Source organism: Scatophagus argus, chromosome 9 (assembly GCF_020382885.2).
Source record: "Scatophagus argus isolate fScaArg1 chromosome 9, fScaArg1.pri, whole genome shotgun sequence".
In the NCBI taxonomy this organism is placed as follows: Eukaryota; Metazoa; Chordata; class Actinopteri; family Scatophagidae; genus Scatophagus; species Scatophagus argus.
In genome coordinates, this window is record NC_058501.1 from 2,599,761 (window position 1) to 2,612,673 (window position 12,913).

General features: G+C 39.3%; 1 protein-coding gene across 6 annotated transcripts in view; it reads right to left on the reverse strand.

The window, feature by feature from the left end:
• Positions 1-12,913, reverse strand: part of adgrb1a (adhesion G protein-coupled receptor B1a) — a 138,256-nt gene that overhangs the window by 26,062 nt on the left and 99,281 nt on the right. For all 6 annotated transcript variants that reach the window (XM_046399505.1, XM_046399503.1, XM_046399501.1 and 3 more), the window contains one exon: positions 6,644-6,770. In XM_046399505.1, coding sequence (XP_046255461.1) covers positions 6,644-6,770 — 127 coding nt within the window. The remainder of the gene's footprint in view (positions 1-6,643; positions 6,771-12,913) is intronic.

Sequence of the window (12,913 nt, forward strand, 5' to 3'; positions counted from 1 at the left end):
CCAAGTTAATTAAATCCCTCTGATTAATCTGCACTGCAGTGAGTTCCTTCTCTAAAAGCAAAGGGGGGAGAAAAAGATTATGAGTGCAGTGGCATGGAAAGGCATCTGCTGAGACAGACAAACTTTTACTTCCTCCTCAGCCAATGACAGAGCTCGGCTGGATGTCTCACACAGCGTCCACACAAGAGCACTACCATCCAAAATAAAGTGACCAGACTGCATTATTCCACATGAGCAGAGACAGAGATGCTCTAGCTACCACCACTGAGGAAATCCACGGGATGTCAATAACTCCAGAAATCTCTCAGATGAAGCTGATGCCAGTATTAACAGTAAACAAATATGATTGCTTAAACAAGTTGAACTGGCATCAAGTGCACAGAAAGGATAAGAAAATGGATAGGCTGGGTGCTAAAGCTACAAAACCAAAAACCAATTAAAGAAAGAATCAGAAGTAGCCACTAGGACTGTTAAAAGTGCTAGATGGTGGGTTGTGAAAGGCTGATATAATAACGATAGTTTCAAACAGGAAAAAGCCAAAAGCTGATTAATTGACTGATACCAGCTCCCCCATCCCAATAAATCGAATACAGTCAGTACTTTATTCAAAACTAGAAACCAGTCATCAGCCGCTATGGGAAGGTCCACTGATACAAACATCCTATCAGCAAAATGGAATCTGCCAAAACCAATAAATCAGTCGACCTTCAAAGAAATATCATGTAAAGCAAAAAAGATACATGTTAGAGTTACTGTAGATAACTGAATATCTTTGTTTTAGTGAGACACAAACAAGTTGTCTCACCTTGGCCTCTAAAGAAATGTGATGTCTTTTTTTTGTGGACTAAATGATTAATTAGAAAAAGTAATCAACAAATTAATACTGAAAATAATATTCATGTAGAAGTTAATTTAAAAAAATCACATTTTGGTACTCAATGTAAATTTATCTGAGAACAGAGGGGCAAAGTATACAGTTCTACAATTAGACATAGAATATCTCTTAGGACCTCATGCCAGGCTACCAAATGCCGGTGTAACACTCAGAACCAAGCCCAGACCTTTATCTGCTTGATTTGTCACGGACTAATGAGGGAACTGGCCTTACCTGGCCACAAAACTGCTTGTAAGCCACTTGTCCCATCATTTATGAGCCACCAAAAATTCGGGTGGGTGTATAAAAACGTCTGTAATTCCTAAATGGTCCATTCCACAATTTTTTCTAACCCCTTGACTTAAAGCTGGAAGTCTTCACATCTTGAGTGTTTCATTGTACAGAGGTCAAATAGCAAAAAATGTATACATTTACTGTACTTTTTGCAGCTGAACATCAATATCATGATTGAACATTAAATATGTGGCTGGAGTCAGGACATGGTTAACGTAGCTGAACAGGGAGTAACAACATTGTACCTTGTTTGTTTCATCACTTGTTTCAGGTGGAGTTACATGCTGAAACTATTTATTTTTTTTTTTTAACAAACAGCAGCAGGTGCAGTCTATTGTGTGCAGCTCCCTAAAGTCTTTTTGCCATTTCATGGACACTCCAAAAAAGACGCGGTTTACCCCAACAAAACAGTGTTGATGTGTGGAGTCAGAGAAACGAGAGAGAGCCGGACATCAGCGGCAGGTGAAAACATCATGGAGAGCCAGAATATTTTCACAACTTTAATCAGTGAACTGAGGATTTATTTTGACCACGCCAGAGGTGACTGTGGAAAGACAAACCCCGGCAATTTTGGTGAGGTTTATTTTATGTATGTGTCTTGTTTAATTGAAGTGTCTTTTACGACGAGTTAATAAGGCAATGGAGCTCATCTTAGTTCAGTAAAAGACAGAAACACACAAAGAGAGAGAACCAAGTGTTATTTCACATAATGTTAAATTATTCTTTTGAATTAATTAGCTTCCGAATCCAGCGTTCAGGCCACTTAGCCAAGGCTTCTCTTCTGCAAAACATCTACTTTGAATTTGAAATAAAACTATATTACATTTTCACAAGTAAACATACATTTTTACCCACAGGATATTTGTTTTACATCTCAGTAGAGCTACACAGCTTCCATTGCCAACCTAAGTATTACTACTACTACTATACTACTACCATAGATATTTTGGTGCCCCTGCAGATGAAACACAAATATATATATATATATATATATATATATATATATATATATATATATATATATATACCATCTGGAATCTGAATATGCTGACGCTCCTGTGGCCTGAAGTCCTGTAGACCTCAGTCAGTCCTGTTTTATTATTTGTTAAGCTTAGAATGTGGAGAAATTGGTCCACACTCGTTACTGCATTTACAGGTTCCTGACAGCACATTCAAACTGGCGGAAAGGCTTACGCAGGCTTACAACATCCAAAATTATACCAGAACAAGCACATTCATTCATCCTTTGGCCCATAACAAACACTGATCTTCCTGTGGCAGTAAACTAGGCTCAGGTTTTGGGGGCTTTTGCCTTTGACTGCAGTGCATTTTTTTTCTGTTTTTGCTCCAAAAGCCTGCAGTGAAGTTGGAATGAGCAAAATGGACACAAGAGATGGCGGCAAGAGAGCAAATGATGGAGTAAGCAGAGGGAGAGAGGGAGAGCTAAAATATAATGCAGCATCAGAGCATGAAAAATGGTGTGATGAAATGACTATGGGGTAAAGAAGAGAGGGATAGGAGGACAAGAAGAGCGCGGGGGGAAGACAGAGGAAAAGGGAGGTTGGGGTGTTTATCATGCTGGGGCTGTAGGAGGCTAGCTGCAGACAGAGCGGCTGGACCATTTAGAAGCTGCTATGTGTTGCAGGAGGAATAATTAGCACGGTAACCATGGCTGTCTCACAAAATAATAGGATGTGAGGAAAGGGACGGCAAAATGTGGAAGGAGAGAAGCTGCCTTTTCCTTCATATCTGACAAAAGGAGCCGCCAAAATTTAGCTTCCCTAAAGGTTTGTGAAGCCTGCAGGCTACAACTGCGAGCAGGCTGTCATCTGCACAGGTGGAGGCAGGCTGCAGGGATGACTGCAAACTGAAGACACCACGTTATTGGTACAGTAGTTTAATAATTCAAAGCTGATGAATGTGCCTGTATCTGAACAAGACTAAGAGTCTACAGCTCTGAAGCTTGTGGGCACAGCGCTTTATGCTAGTTGCCAATACTAGTAATATGCTCCCAATGACAATGCTTACAAGCATAATAACCAGTATAATTTAGTATAGTGTAGCTTGTTATCATGCTAACATTTGCTAATCAAACTAGTGAGCGATTTTTTAAAGGATCACCAAAGTTATTACAAGTCAGTCTCTAGACCTGGCAAACATCATAGCAATCATTCAATAGCTGTCTCATTCAGAGTTACCAAAGTTATGTTATCAGATCAGATCAGATCAGTCAGCAGGCTTCATCCTCTTATAACCATCAATGTTGGAAAGAAATATTGTGCCAAAGTGGCTACTTTGGCCTAGTGGTGGCCTTAGATGGTAATCCACAGGTTCACAGAATAGAATCAATAGAATTCATCCTCCGCGGACCATGAATACTCATACAAATTGATGTGGCAATACATAGAGAGATATTTCTGTCTGCACCAAAGCAGTGGACAAAAATAATTAAGATTATTATATAAGAAGGGCAGTGAAACATGCCTTTATTCTCTTTCCTAGTTTAAAATTATTTAGCAGAGGGGCCACGCCAACCTATTACGGGGCCCACCATGACCCCATGACAGTAAACATTTCATTAAACTAGAACATTTACCTCACTAACCAGTTATCTGATGAACAGAGTGTTGGGAAGAAACATAAGTCATTTGTTCAAACAAAAATGTTACACATTCACGATGTCCAGATTCTTAATTTTCTGCATTAACAATTTTTTTTTTTACATTTCTTCATTTTCTACATACACAATCTGCCTTTCTTTGTCTTACATGATCTGATATTCAAAATCTTTGAGGTCTGAAGTATTGGTTGAGAAATCAAGAAATCAAGGGCTTTAAGAAACATTTTTTGCTGTTTTCTGAAATTACAAAGACCAAAGAATTAATTAACAAAATAATCTTAAATCGCAGCTGAAGCAAATGTATTTGAGAACAAGCATTCCTTAAGAACAACTAAGAGTGAACTGCTCTAACTGGAAAGTGTGATGAGATAACTTCTGTTGTGAATTGGCGCTATATAAATAAACTGAATTGAATTGAAAACATTTCCTCTCTTGTCTCCCTATGGTAAAATATAGCCTACTTCCTTGATCAATTCATTCCTAATTTTTTCTATAAAATGTCAGAAAAGGCAAACTTCTATATTATAAAATTAAATTTAAACATTAATGGTACTTGACTATCAAGGTATGTTGATGGTTCTGTTGTCTTTGTATTAGCATTTGCATTATATTATGCTTTGCTCCACACCAGCAGCATTTTGTTCTCTTGCTGCGGTCAGTGATGGAACAGAAGTCTTTATTGTCACTATACAAGTACAGTGAGATATCTGATACTGGTGAAGCTTTTCCATGCATCAGCTTACAGCTTGTTAGGGCGCGACCCCCTGCCTCCCGCTCAGCCTCAGCTACGGCCCTGCCCATATCTTATCTGAGAAATCGCTCTGAGATAGAGAAGGGTGTTGCAAGTTCTGTTTTTGATTGATCAACTGATTAATTATAACAGCTATTAGACTAATCATTAAGGCTACATAATGCTGTAATTAATGTCAAATACCCACCATACATCAGAAATGACTTACAGTTACTACTGCATCTTTGACTGGCAACAGTAAAACACTATCTGACAATAAAAACAAACTGCTAAACAGCTGTGACTGTTATAAGTAATTCTCAACACTTCAACATTCTAAGAACTGTGTTCCTTCATTTCAACAGACAAATGATTGATACTGGTCTCATGTCTGTGCCTTACGTATGAAGCTGAAACTGAAGCTGGAGACAAGACATGGTTGGCAAAGCATACAGACGAGAGGCACAGGGAAACATTGAGCCTGGCTGTATCAAAGAAAGTGGAGAAAAAAGTAATACCCTAACTCCAACTCAATTGTGGAACAATTTCTCGGCGAATAATGTCCAGGCACGGCGACCGTGTGTAGCTTCATGGAGTTGTGTTGTCATGGGAACGTTTCTTGTGCATGGTATCATCATAAATGTACAGAGATCATTATCAAAACCTATTCTGTTTGTTACCTGTGCTATAGCTAGAGATGTTAGTCCCAGCACATAACACAAATTGACATTTCTACATTTCTGTTTGCGCGCACATTAAACAAACAATCAGTAAGTTCACAAAGTGCTGGTAAGCATATCATTGAACTTTCGACAGGATAAGGCCAGTTGTTTCCCCCTGTGTCCAATCTATATGCTATGCTAGGCTAACTGGACTCCAGCTTTGCATCTAATAGTTCCTCCCAAAATACTGAACTATTCCTTTAACTGGTCATAGACAAACTCTGTCAATCGACTGATTAATTGACAAATGAATCATTTCGGCACACAGAACACAAAGCGCAAACGGAACACGGCACACCAGCCTGTCAGCATGAGCAGCAGGATATTCATAGCCATCAAAGCGTGCAGCACTGTCGCTCATATGCCTTCCTCTTGGTCCTCTGTTTCAGTCAAAAACACAACTATCTGGAGCCAACAGAATCCAATATGCATAACTCAAGGTGGTAACCTCAAGCTGTTTCATTTATTTCCCTGGCCTAGCCTCCCTTCTAGGCCATGCAGGCAGCAGGATGAACGCCACGCTGCTTCCTATGTCTTTAAGAAAGCCTCGGTGCCCATGTTGTTACCAGGGCAACTCGTGAACAAACTGCTTCAGAGGCAATTTCCAGTCTAATAATAACTAATCGCACTGAATGAAAATTCCCCACAAAGACACTGCCCTTTCCCCAAAGAAACTGGGCCATGTTTGAGTCACTGGGATAGTGCGGTTATTTTACCAGACATGTCGTTATCACACACAGTGCTGCCTCTGCTGTGTCCAGCTGCAGCCACGGTGTAAGGGAACTGTATTGTGTAGCCTGCTGTAGCTCCAAGTCCTATTGAAAAGAGTCTGTTTTTCAGATTAATGGATTGCCATGCAGCACCTTTTCCACGGGACCTGGTAACCATGGAGACAGTCTAATATGTTAAAATATGCTAATATGAACAACAACTGTTGGTGTGCACAAGAACAGAAAGGTGGTGGTGGTGGGGTGTGATTCATGCAGGTATTTTTTTTTATTATTAAAATGATCATGTATGAATATCTGACAGTAATCACCACCATCTTAGTGCACAGGTTAGCACACTGCTGCCCTTCCTGTGTGCACCTCCACATTAACAGCATCTCCTTGTATTTGAACAAAAACAAAATAAAATGAAATAAAAAATAATAATAATTTTCTTTGGCAAGATTATAATAACGTTTAGCAGCATGGTTTTGGCATGTCAAGACAGAAAGAGGGGAGGTGGGGAGAGAGGGAGGATCTGTTGATATGTAATGACAATGACGCCCTTTCAAAAAAAAAAAAAAAAAAAAACCCAAAAAAAACCCAGCTGATGCATTCACATAAAACCCCACAAAAAGCACACCGTCTCCGATACCTTTAACGACAACGAAGTCAAGGGAGGTTTGTCAGACTTACCATTTCGGGATTTAGTCGTGCTAAAATGGCGAAGGTGGACAGTCTGTCACACACGCATTTGGTTCTGAATGAGTCGACTAGCACGGCTTTGCAGCCCCTGGCAGACCAGGATCCCAGCAGAGAGGAGCTGCACGGGAGAAAAACACACACAGAGACAAACCGACAGACACACACACACACACACACACACAGAAGCGATGCGGTGAATAAAGAGGCAGGCAGCCCCTGTAAAAAGCAAAAGAAAGCGGTTCAAATCCCACCGCGTTACACCGGCTATTTAATCCACTTTACATCTCCGCCGGTTGCAGACGAGGGCGCACAGAGCGAAGTGAACGCGGTGAAGAGGACGCTGTGAGGCGGCGTGCAGCGGCTCTCTGCCTGGACACAGTATACCAACACACTGATGACAGCCCCAGATCTCATCATTATTTTTTAGTATTATTATTATTATTATTGTTTTTCTTCTTATTATTATTATTGTAGTAGCAGTAGTAGTAGTAATTAAATACTATTTGTAAGCTGGCTAGATGAAAGGCTACTAAAAATAAATACTACAACTAATTTCTAACGTAACTGACTATCAGCCCTTTAAAAAAAATTCTTCTTTTCTTTATTTTTATTATATATACATATATATATATATATATATATATATATAGTAAGAATACCGTTAACACTACAGCTTTTGATGTGGCGCTGATGGATGCTGGGAAGGGAGTGCTACAAACACAGTAACCTGACCCATTGATTAAAGTTACTGATATTTTTTGTGTTGGAGCATTAAATACTGTATGCATACATCGACCCTTCATGAAAGTTATCTCCATAGCAACAATCAATCATGTCTGTGGACTATAGTTCTTATCCTAGATAAAAGCACAGCATTAATTAACAAAATCAGTAATGGCTGCATTCCATTTAGGTTGCCAGTTTCAGGCTATAGTACTGTGCATGCGGCTCATTGACCTGCCTTGCTGAAACACTTTCATGGAATGGAACTATTATTAATGAAATAGTAATTATTCCAATGCTTTTCCTGTTATGGCAAGACAAAATGCCTGCTGTGAAAAAGACTAATTAAAGAGGAATCTTAATTTCTGCTTTTCCAACAATGTTGTGGAGCATCTGAGAAGAGCAAGACGTCTTCGGACCCTCCACAAGGTATTCCAAACAGATCAATGTCTGTTGCTGCTGCTCTGACTGTTTATGAAATGGGTTGTATTCTAAAAGTGTAGTTTTGAACTATGAGAAACTGATTTAAGACTTTAAAAGTCAAAACATCGATGTGAAATTTGCAGACAATTGTAAATTATGTAAATTTATTGTATAAAGACTAATGCACAATGGCAGTTATTATACAGGGCTTACTGTATAGCATCAGTGGATAATATAAAACAAGGACACAGCATATCATTTAGCAAGCAATCAAGCATAAATAAACACAATTTAGTTGACAGCTACATAGAAATGACTTTGTACTCAGATGGTCAGTGATGTCAAGGATTTATTAAATGTTTTGTTGCTGAATAAAGCAGCTGTAGGGTTTGGTAATTGGACATCTCTTGCATTTAGACAGAAAAACTCCCTCTCACTGAGCTCCTGACACAGACTGGCCTTACGTTACTCTGCTTCAGTGCACAGAGGAAAAGCAAATAAGCCAAAGCGATGAGGAAAAAAAAAATCAACTAAGTGTTATAAATTAACAACAGGCAGCAACAGGCAACAGACTTCAGATCTCCTCACACAAATTTACATCCACTTGATTGACTTGAATTTGCATTGACTTGATTGAGCAGCACGCGGGTTTTGACTCAAACGTGTACTCCGGCCATGGAATCCAAATTAATTTGTCAGGCACTGACAATAGCTCACACTTAAAATGTCAATCATTATGCTGCCGTTTTTCAAAGCTCAGAGAGATCTATAGACTGAATTCATAGACTAATCGAACGAAGGATGAAGCGTTGAGTCACTTTTTAAATGTAAATGCGGTTGCCTGGGTCTGACTCAGAGAATCCTATTTATCTCCAGGGTAGAACCAGCTTCATGAGACAGTGTCAGACCCTATAGTGCAAAGACTTCTGGGTTTGTCTGGCATAAGTTGTATCATCAATGTGATGATGATACTTCCTTCACACTTGCTGTGAATAGCTGTGACGCAGCATTGACATGGGAGGTGAGCAGTTGCCACATGTTGACCAGGAACACCTACAGAGTGCAGGTTCATATTTCTGTATTAAGTCCAATCTGAGCCCCAATCTGAGTCACGCTGCAACTCACATTACACTCAGTCAGTGTACTAATGTGTTATTCATGGCTCCTGTTCTGCTCGTCTATCTTTACACCCTAGTTTTGTCTTTGCTGCACTCCATCAGATTTCTGACACATGAAATTAATCTGTATAGAAATGGCTAAAATGAACATATTTCACTTGCTATTGACTTTTCATTAAGGACCTACTAGTTTTTGTGGTTTGTTTATGTCACTTCTCTTCCAATATCTATGAAGCAGGAGAAGGCACTTCTTGATCTGCAGGAAAGATTAGTGAACTCCTTATGATTTCTATGGAATCTGCTACTTGTTCCAACAGCCAAACAGCAGCAACAATCTTCAGATCAAAAAGAATTACAGAGAGTATTTAACAGTCACACCCTTGCAAATCCATTGGTCTCATTACTTTATAGACAGAAAGACAGACTGCGGTCTGTGTTTGGTGGTGTGTGTATGTGTGGTGTTTGTGTGTTAGCCCCATGAGGTGACTCAGTGCTGACAATAGCACATCACCTCTAACAGAAATCCAATATATTAGGGCTCAGCGCAGTTTCTCTGAATGGCTGACGTGATTAGGCCTCTCTGTGAGGCACACTCTGGCCTGCAGACAGTCTTGCTCCACCGTCTAATTGGATAATTTAGGTGCTGGTCCAGCAGCCCTGCATGGAAGAATGTCCTCTGCCAAGAAAAGGCCACATGGATGAAAAGCAGTCTGCCAGCACAGAAGAAAAATATAAACATGGGCTCTTATGCAGAAAGCTATAGGGATGAGGGCTCCTGCTTGATGTTTACTGGTCAGGTTACAAGTTCATGAATGATTACAAGGATTATCTGTGAGCCAACAGAATTCAAAGAATAACACTGAATGTGTTAAGCTAATATCTGAAAAAAAAAGCTTAAAATACATTTATGACAAACAATGGTTTAAAATGACAGTAACTTCATTTACTGCAGTTAAGTAAGCCTTAATATTGTACAAATATTTGCATTTAATGTAAATGTGTAATGCACAGAGTTTACATATCAAAGGTGAACAGTCATGGAGACACATTTGGTTAAGATGATGCTGATGATATCATCCAGGGTATTGCCAGGGGCTTGGAGAAACCCTACACTACAACTGGGGATGTGTGAGTTAGCATTATGGGAATTGTAGGATCACTAAATAACTAAAGCTGATAGTGAGCTAGTCGCACATGAATGGCAGAAAATATTAATATGAATAATAACAACAGCCCTGTTTGTAGTTTACATTCATCATGATATTGCTGATATTGTTTTTATAACATGAATGAGACAGGCTGGGATAAGTTATGATGCTGCACTTTTACAACAACAGTGAAGTTAAATTTAGCTATCTGTATGTATACAGCTGTGCAACACAGCTGTAATAAAGGGAGGTATGTCATCAGCAAAGAGCGTGACTAGGCAGCTGATTCACCTTATTGTCACTAGATACCAAGAGGAACACAGAAATTCAAACTCTGACACATGAAGTTCCATCAGATGTATGGTAACAATTGCAGGGTATTCATCAATGTCCTGTGCTCTACAACAGCTGGTGAGTTGACTGGCATACGAGTTAGAATGGATTAGCATGTTCTGAATATAAATAAAGTAGAACGTGTGCAGCCTGTTCCCTGTGTGCGGCTTCTTTCTATTCAAAAGTACTTGTAAACAAACATGCCCCCTGCCTGCCGAACCTCACCTCCTCTTCTGTAATTGTATTGCAGTAATTGATGAAAAGTCCACAGTGGTCAGGTTCAGCACCTTTGATGAATTGAGGCAGCTCCTCAACATCAGCACCGAGTCTATAAACTAACTGAGACAGCGAGGTTGATTTGTATGATCAGAAGCAAGGCTAGTTAGTGACTGCAGTCTGGCAAACAAAGTCTAGCCTACACACAAATACTCTTTCCTGTGAATCAATGTGACCAGCCCTGCAGTGACAGTCTAAACTGGTAATAGATAAGTTTATGCCTTAATGTATCATTATGAAATAAATGTTGATTGCACCATATCATGGCTATAGCATTATGACTCTACCTGCATTTAGACTGGTTCCCTATAAACCTTGCATTCACCGTGCAATTCTGTCTGCCACTGGGTACAAAATCAGGGAGGATGAAGACTGATTGGTGATGCAGTCAGGCTGGCAGCCTGGCAGCATCTGCTTTCATGTCTCCATTACGGACTCATTGAATGAATAATCTCACACTTTTGTCCTCTGCTGCCGGTAGCTGCTGCACTGAGAAAAACAGAAAGCGATCAGTTTGTCTTTGTTACAGCCGTGCCAACAATAGTACCTTTAAGAAACGCTTTAAAGTTTTATGTTGTGTTTTGTACATCCAAATCTGGATTTTAAGCTTTTAACATAACTGGCCTGGTTTGACTGCTGATAGAATTTATGTAATAGGCTGTTTTAAGGCTTGTTGTCTGTAAGCAACACTGACAGCAGCTCATAATGGGAAGTAGCAAAATTAGTTAATGATGCACACACTTGACCCGTTTTCTAGTCAAAAATCATTCAAGGGCTAATCTCCAAATATTAGACAGTGATTAATGGGATTGTAAATGAATGCTGTGTTACAAAAATGTTATTTATTTATTTATTTTCCCTTAGTACTCAACCATGTCTGTATCTGTATACTGGCTTCACAAACATACTACTACAGATAATCCTCATCTACGAACTCTTTTTTTTAAATTTCAGCCACAGATGATTGTTTGAAAGACAGTGACTACCAAGAATACCAACAATATGTGAATTTAGTTCAGGATTATCCTCAGTAATAGGGGTAATTAATTAATAGGGTTAACAATAAAGAATAGAGTATGACTATGCAGTGATTTCCAGCTGTGTCATCTTGCACCATCATCACTTGATATAATGTCTTTAAAGGTAGTGTTTAAAGATATCATGAGTGACATTTCTGCATTAAAACTTCTAAAAACAACTAGAACTTTGCCATATATTTTGAGTTATATAGTTAACATTATCCCAAATGTTTCCAACAATGCTCAGACTCAGAGAAAACTGTTATTTCAGTCAAGCTAATGGGGTGTTTCATTTTGTCATCTGTTGAGACAAGTCCTAGGAGAGAGTTAGAGAGCGAGTGAATAAACATGGTGAGAATAAAACTTTTAGGCATTACCTCATCTTTGAACCTTTTCTGCTTTTTGCTGCTTGAGTCACATCAGATTTTCATCAGCAATGGTGGTTGTTCAACAATGGACACAACAACTCCCATGAACCCACACTACTTACGCTAGTTCATTTTAGCGGCAGATATTACATACGTGTACATACATGAATGTCATTTTTGTCGTGAACCTGAATTTCTTTCTCTTCCCTCTAAATAAGACATAAAATGCCCCAAAATTTCAGTGGAAACTGCCTATCAAGAGGCATAATGGGAAACTTGCCCAAAAGGACAAGTTTGTGAAATTTTATTGTGTTGGAATTGTCAGGATTTGTCTTAGATTGACTGATGCCAAATCACTTCCAGTTCAAGCATTTATAGTACATCAGGTAAGACATACTGTAAACAAAACTAAGTAATAATGTCAGTGTGAGTAAGAGTGAGACAGACAGAAAGAAGCTGCTGATGTTCTTGTTATTGATTTCAGGAGATTAAAGCGTGGTGAAGACCCAGGTTGCTTCACAGCTCTTATCAACATGACAAGGACGCCTCCTCAGATTCTAATTTCTCTCCCAAATATTAACTCATTAATCATAGCTGCTGTCCAAGATGGATTTTAATTTTACATAGAACAAGTCTCCGCCCAGCCACAGCCCCCAACCCCACACCCAAACACACAGAGATTAGATTCTTCGCCTTTGCTTTGTTCTCGTTATTGTCTCGTCTACTATGTTTTTTGCTAATGGTGGTGACCTCCCAGCAGTGGCCAAGATTGCCATCATCAAAAGCACACAAACATCAACTGATGTTGCATAAACTGTAAGCCTTTAACAATATGGCACAAAAAACCCAAACA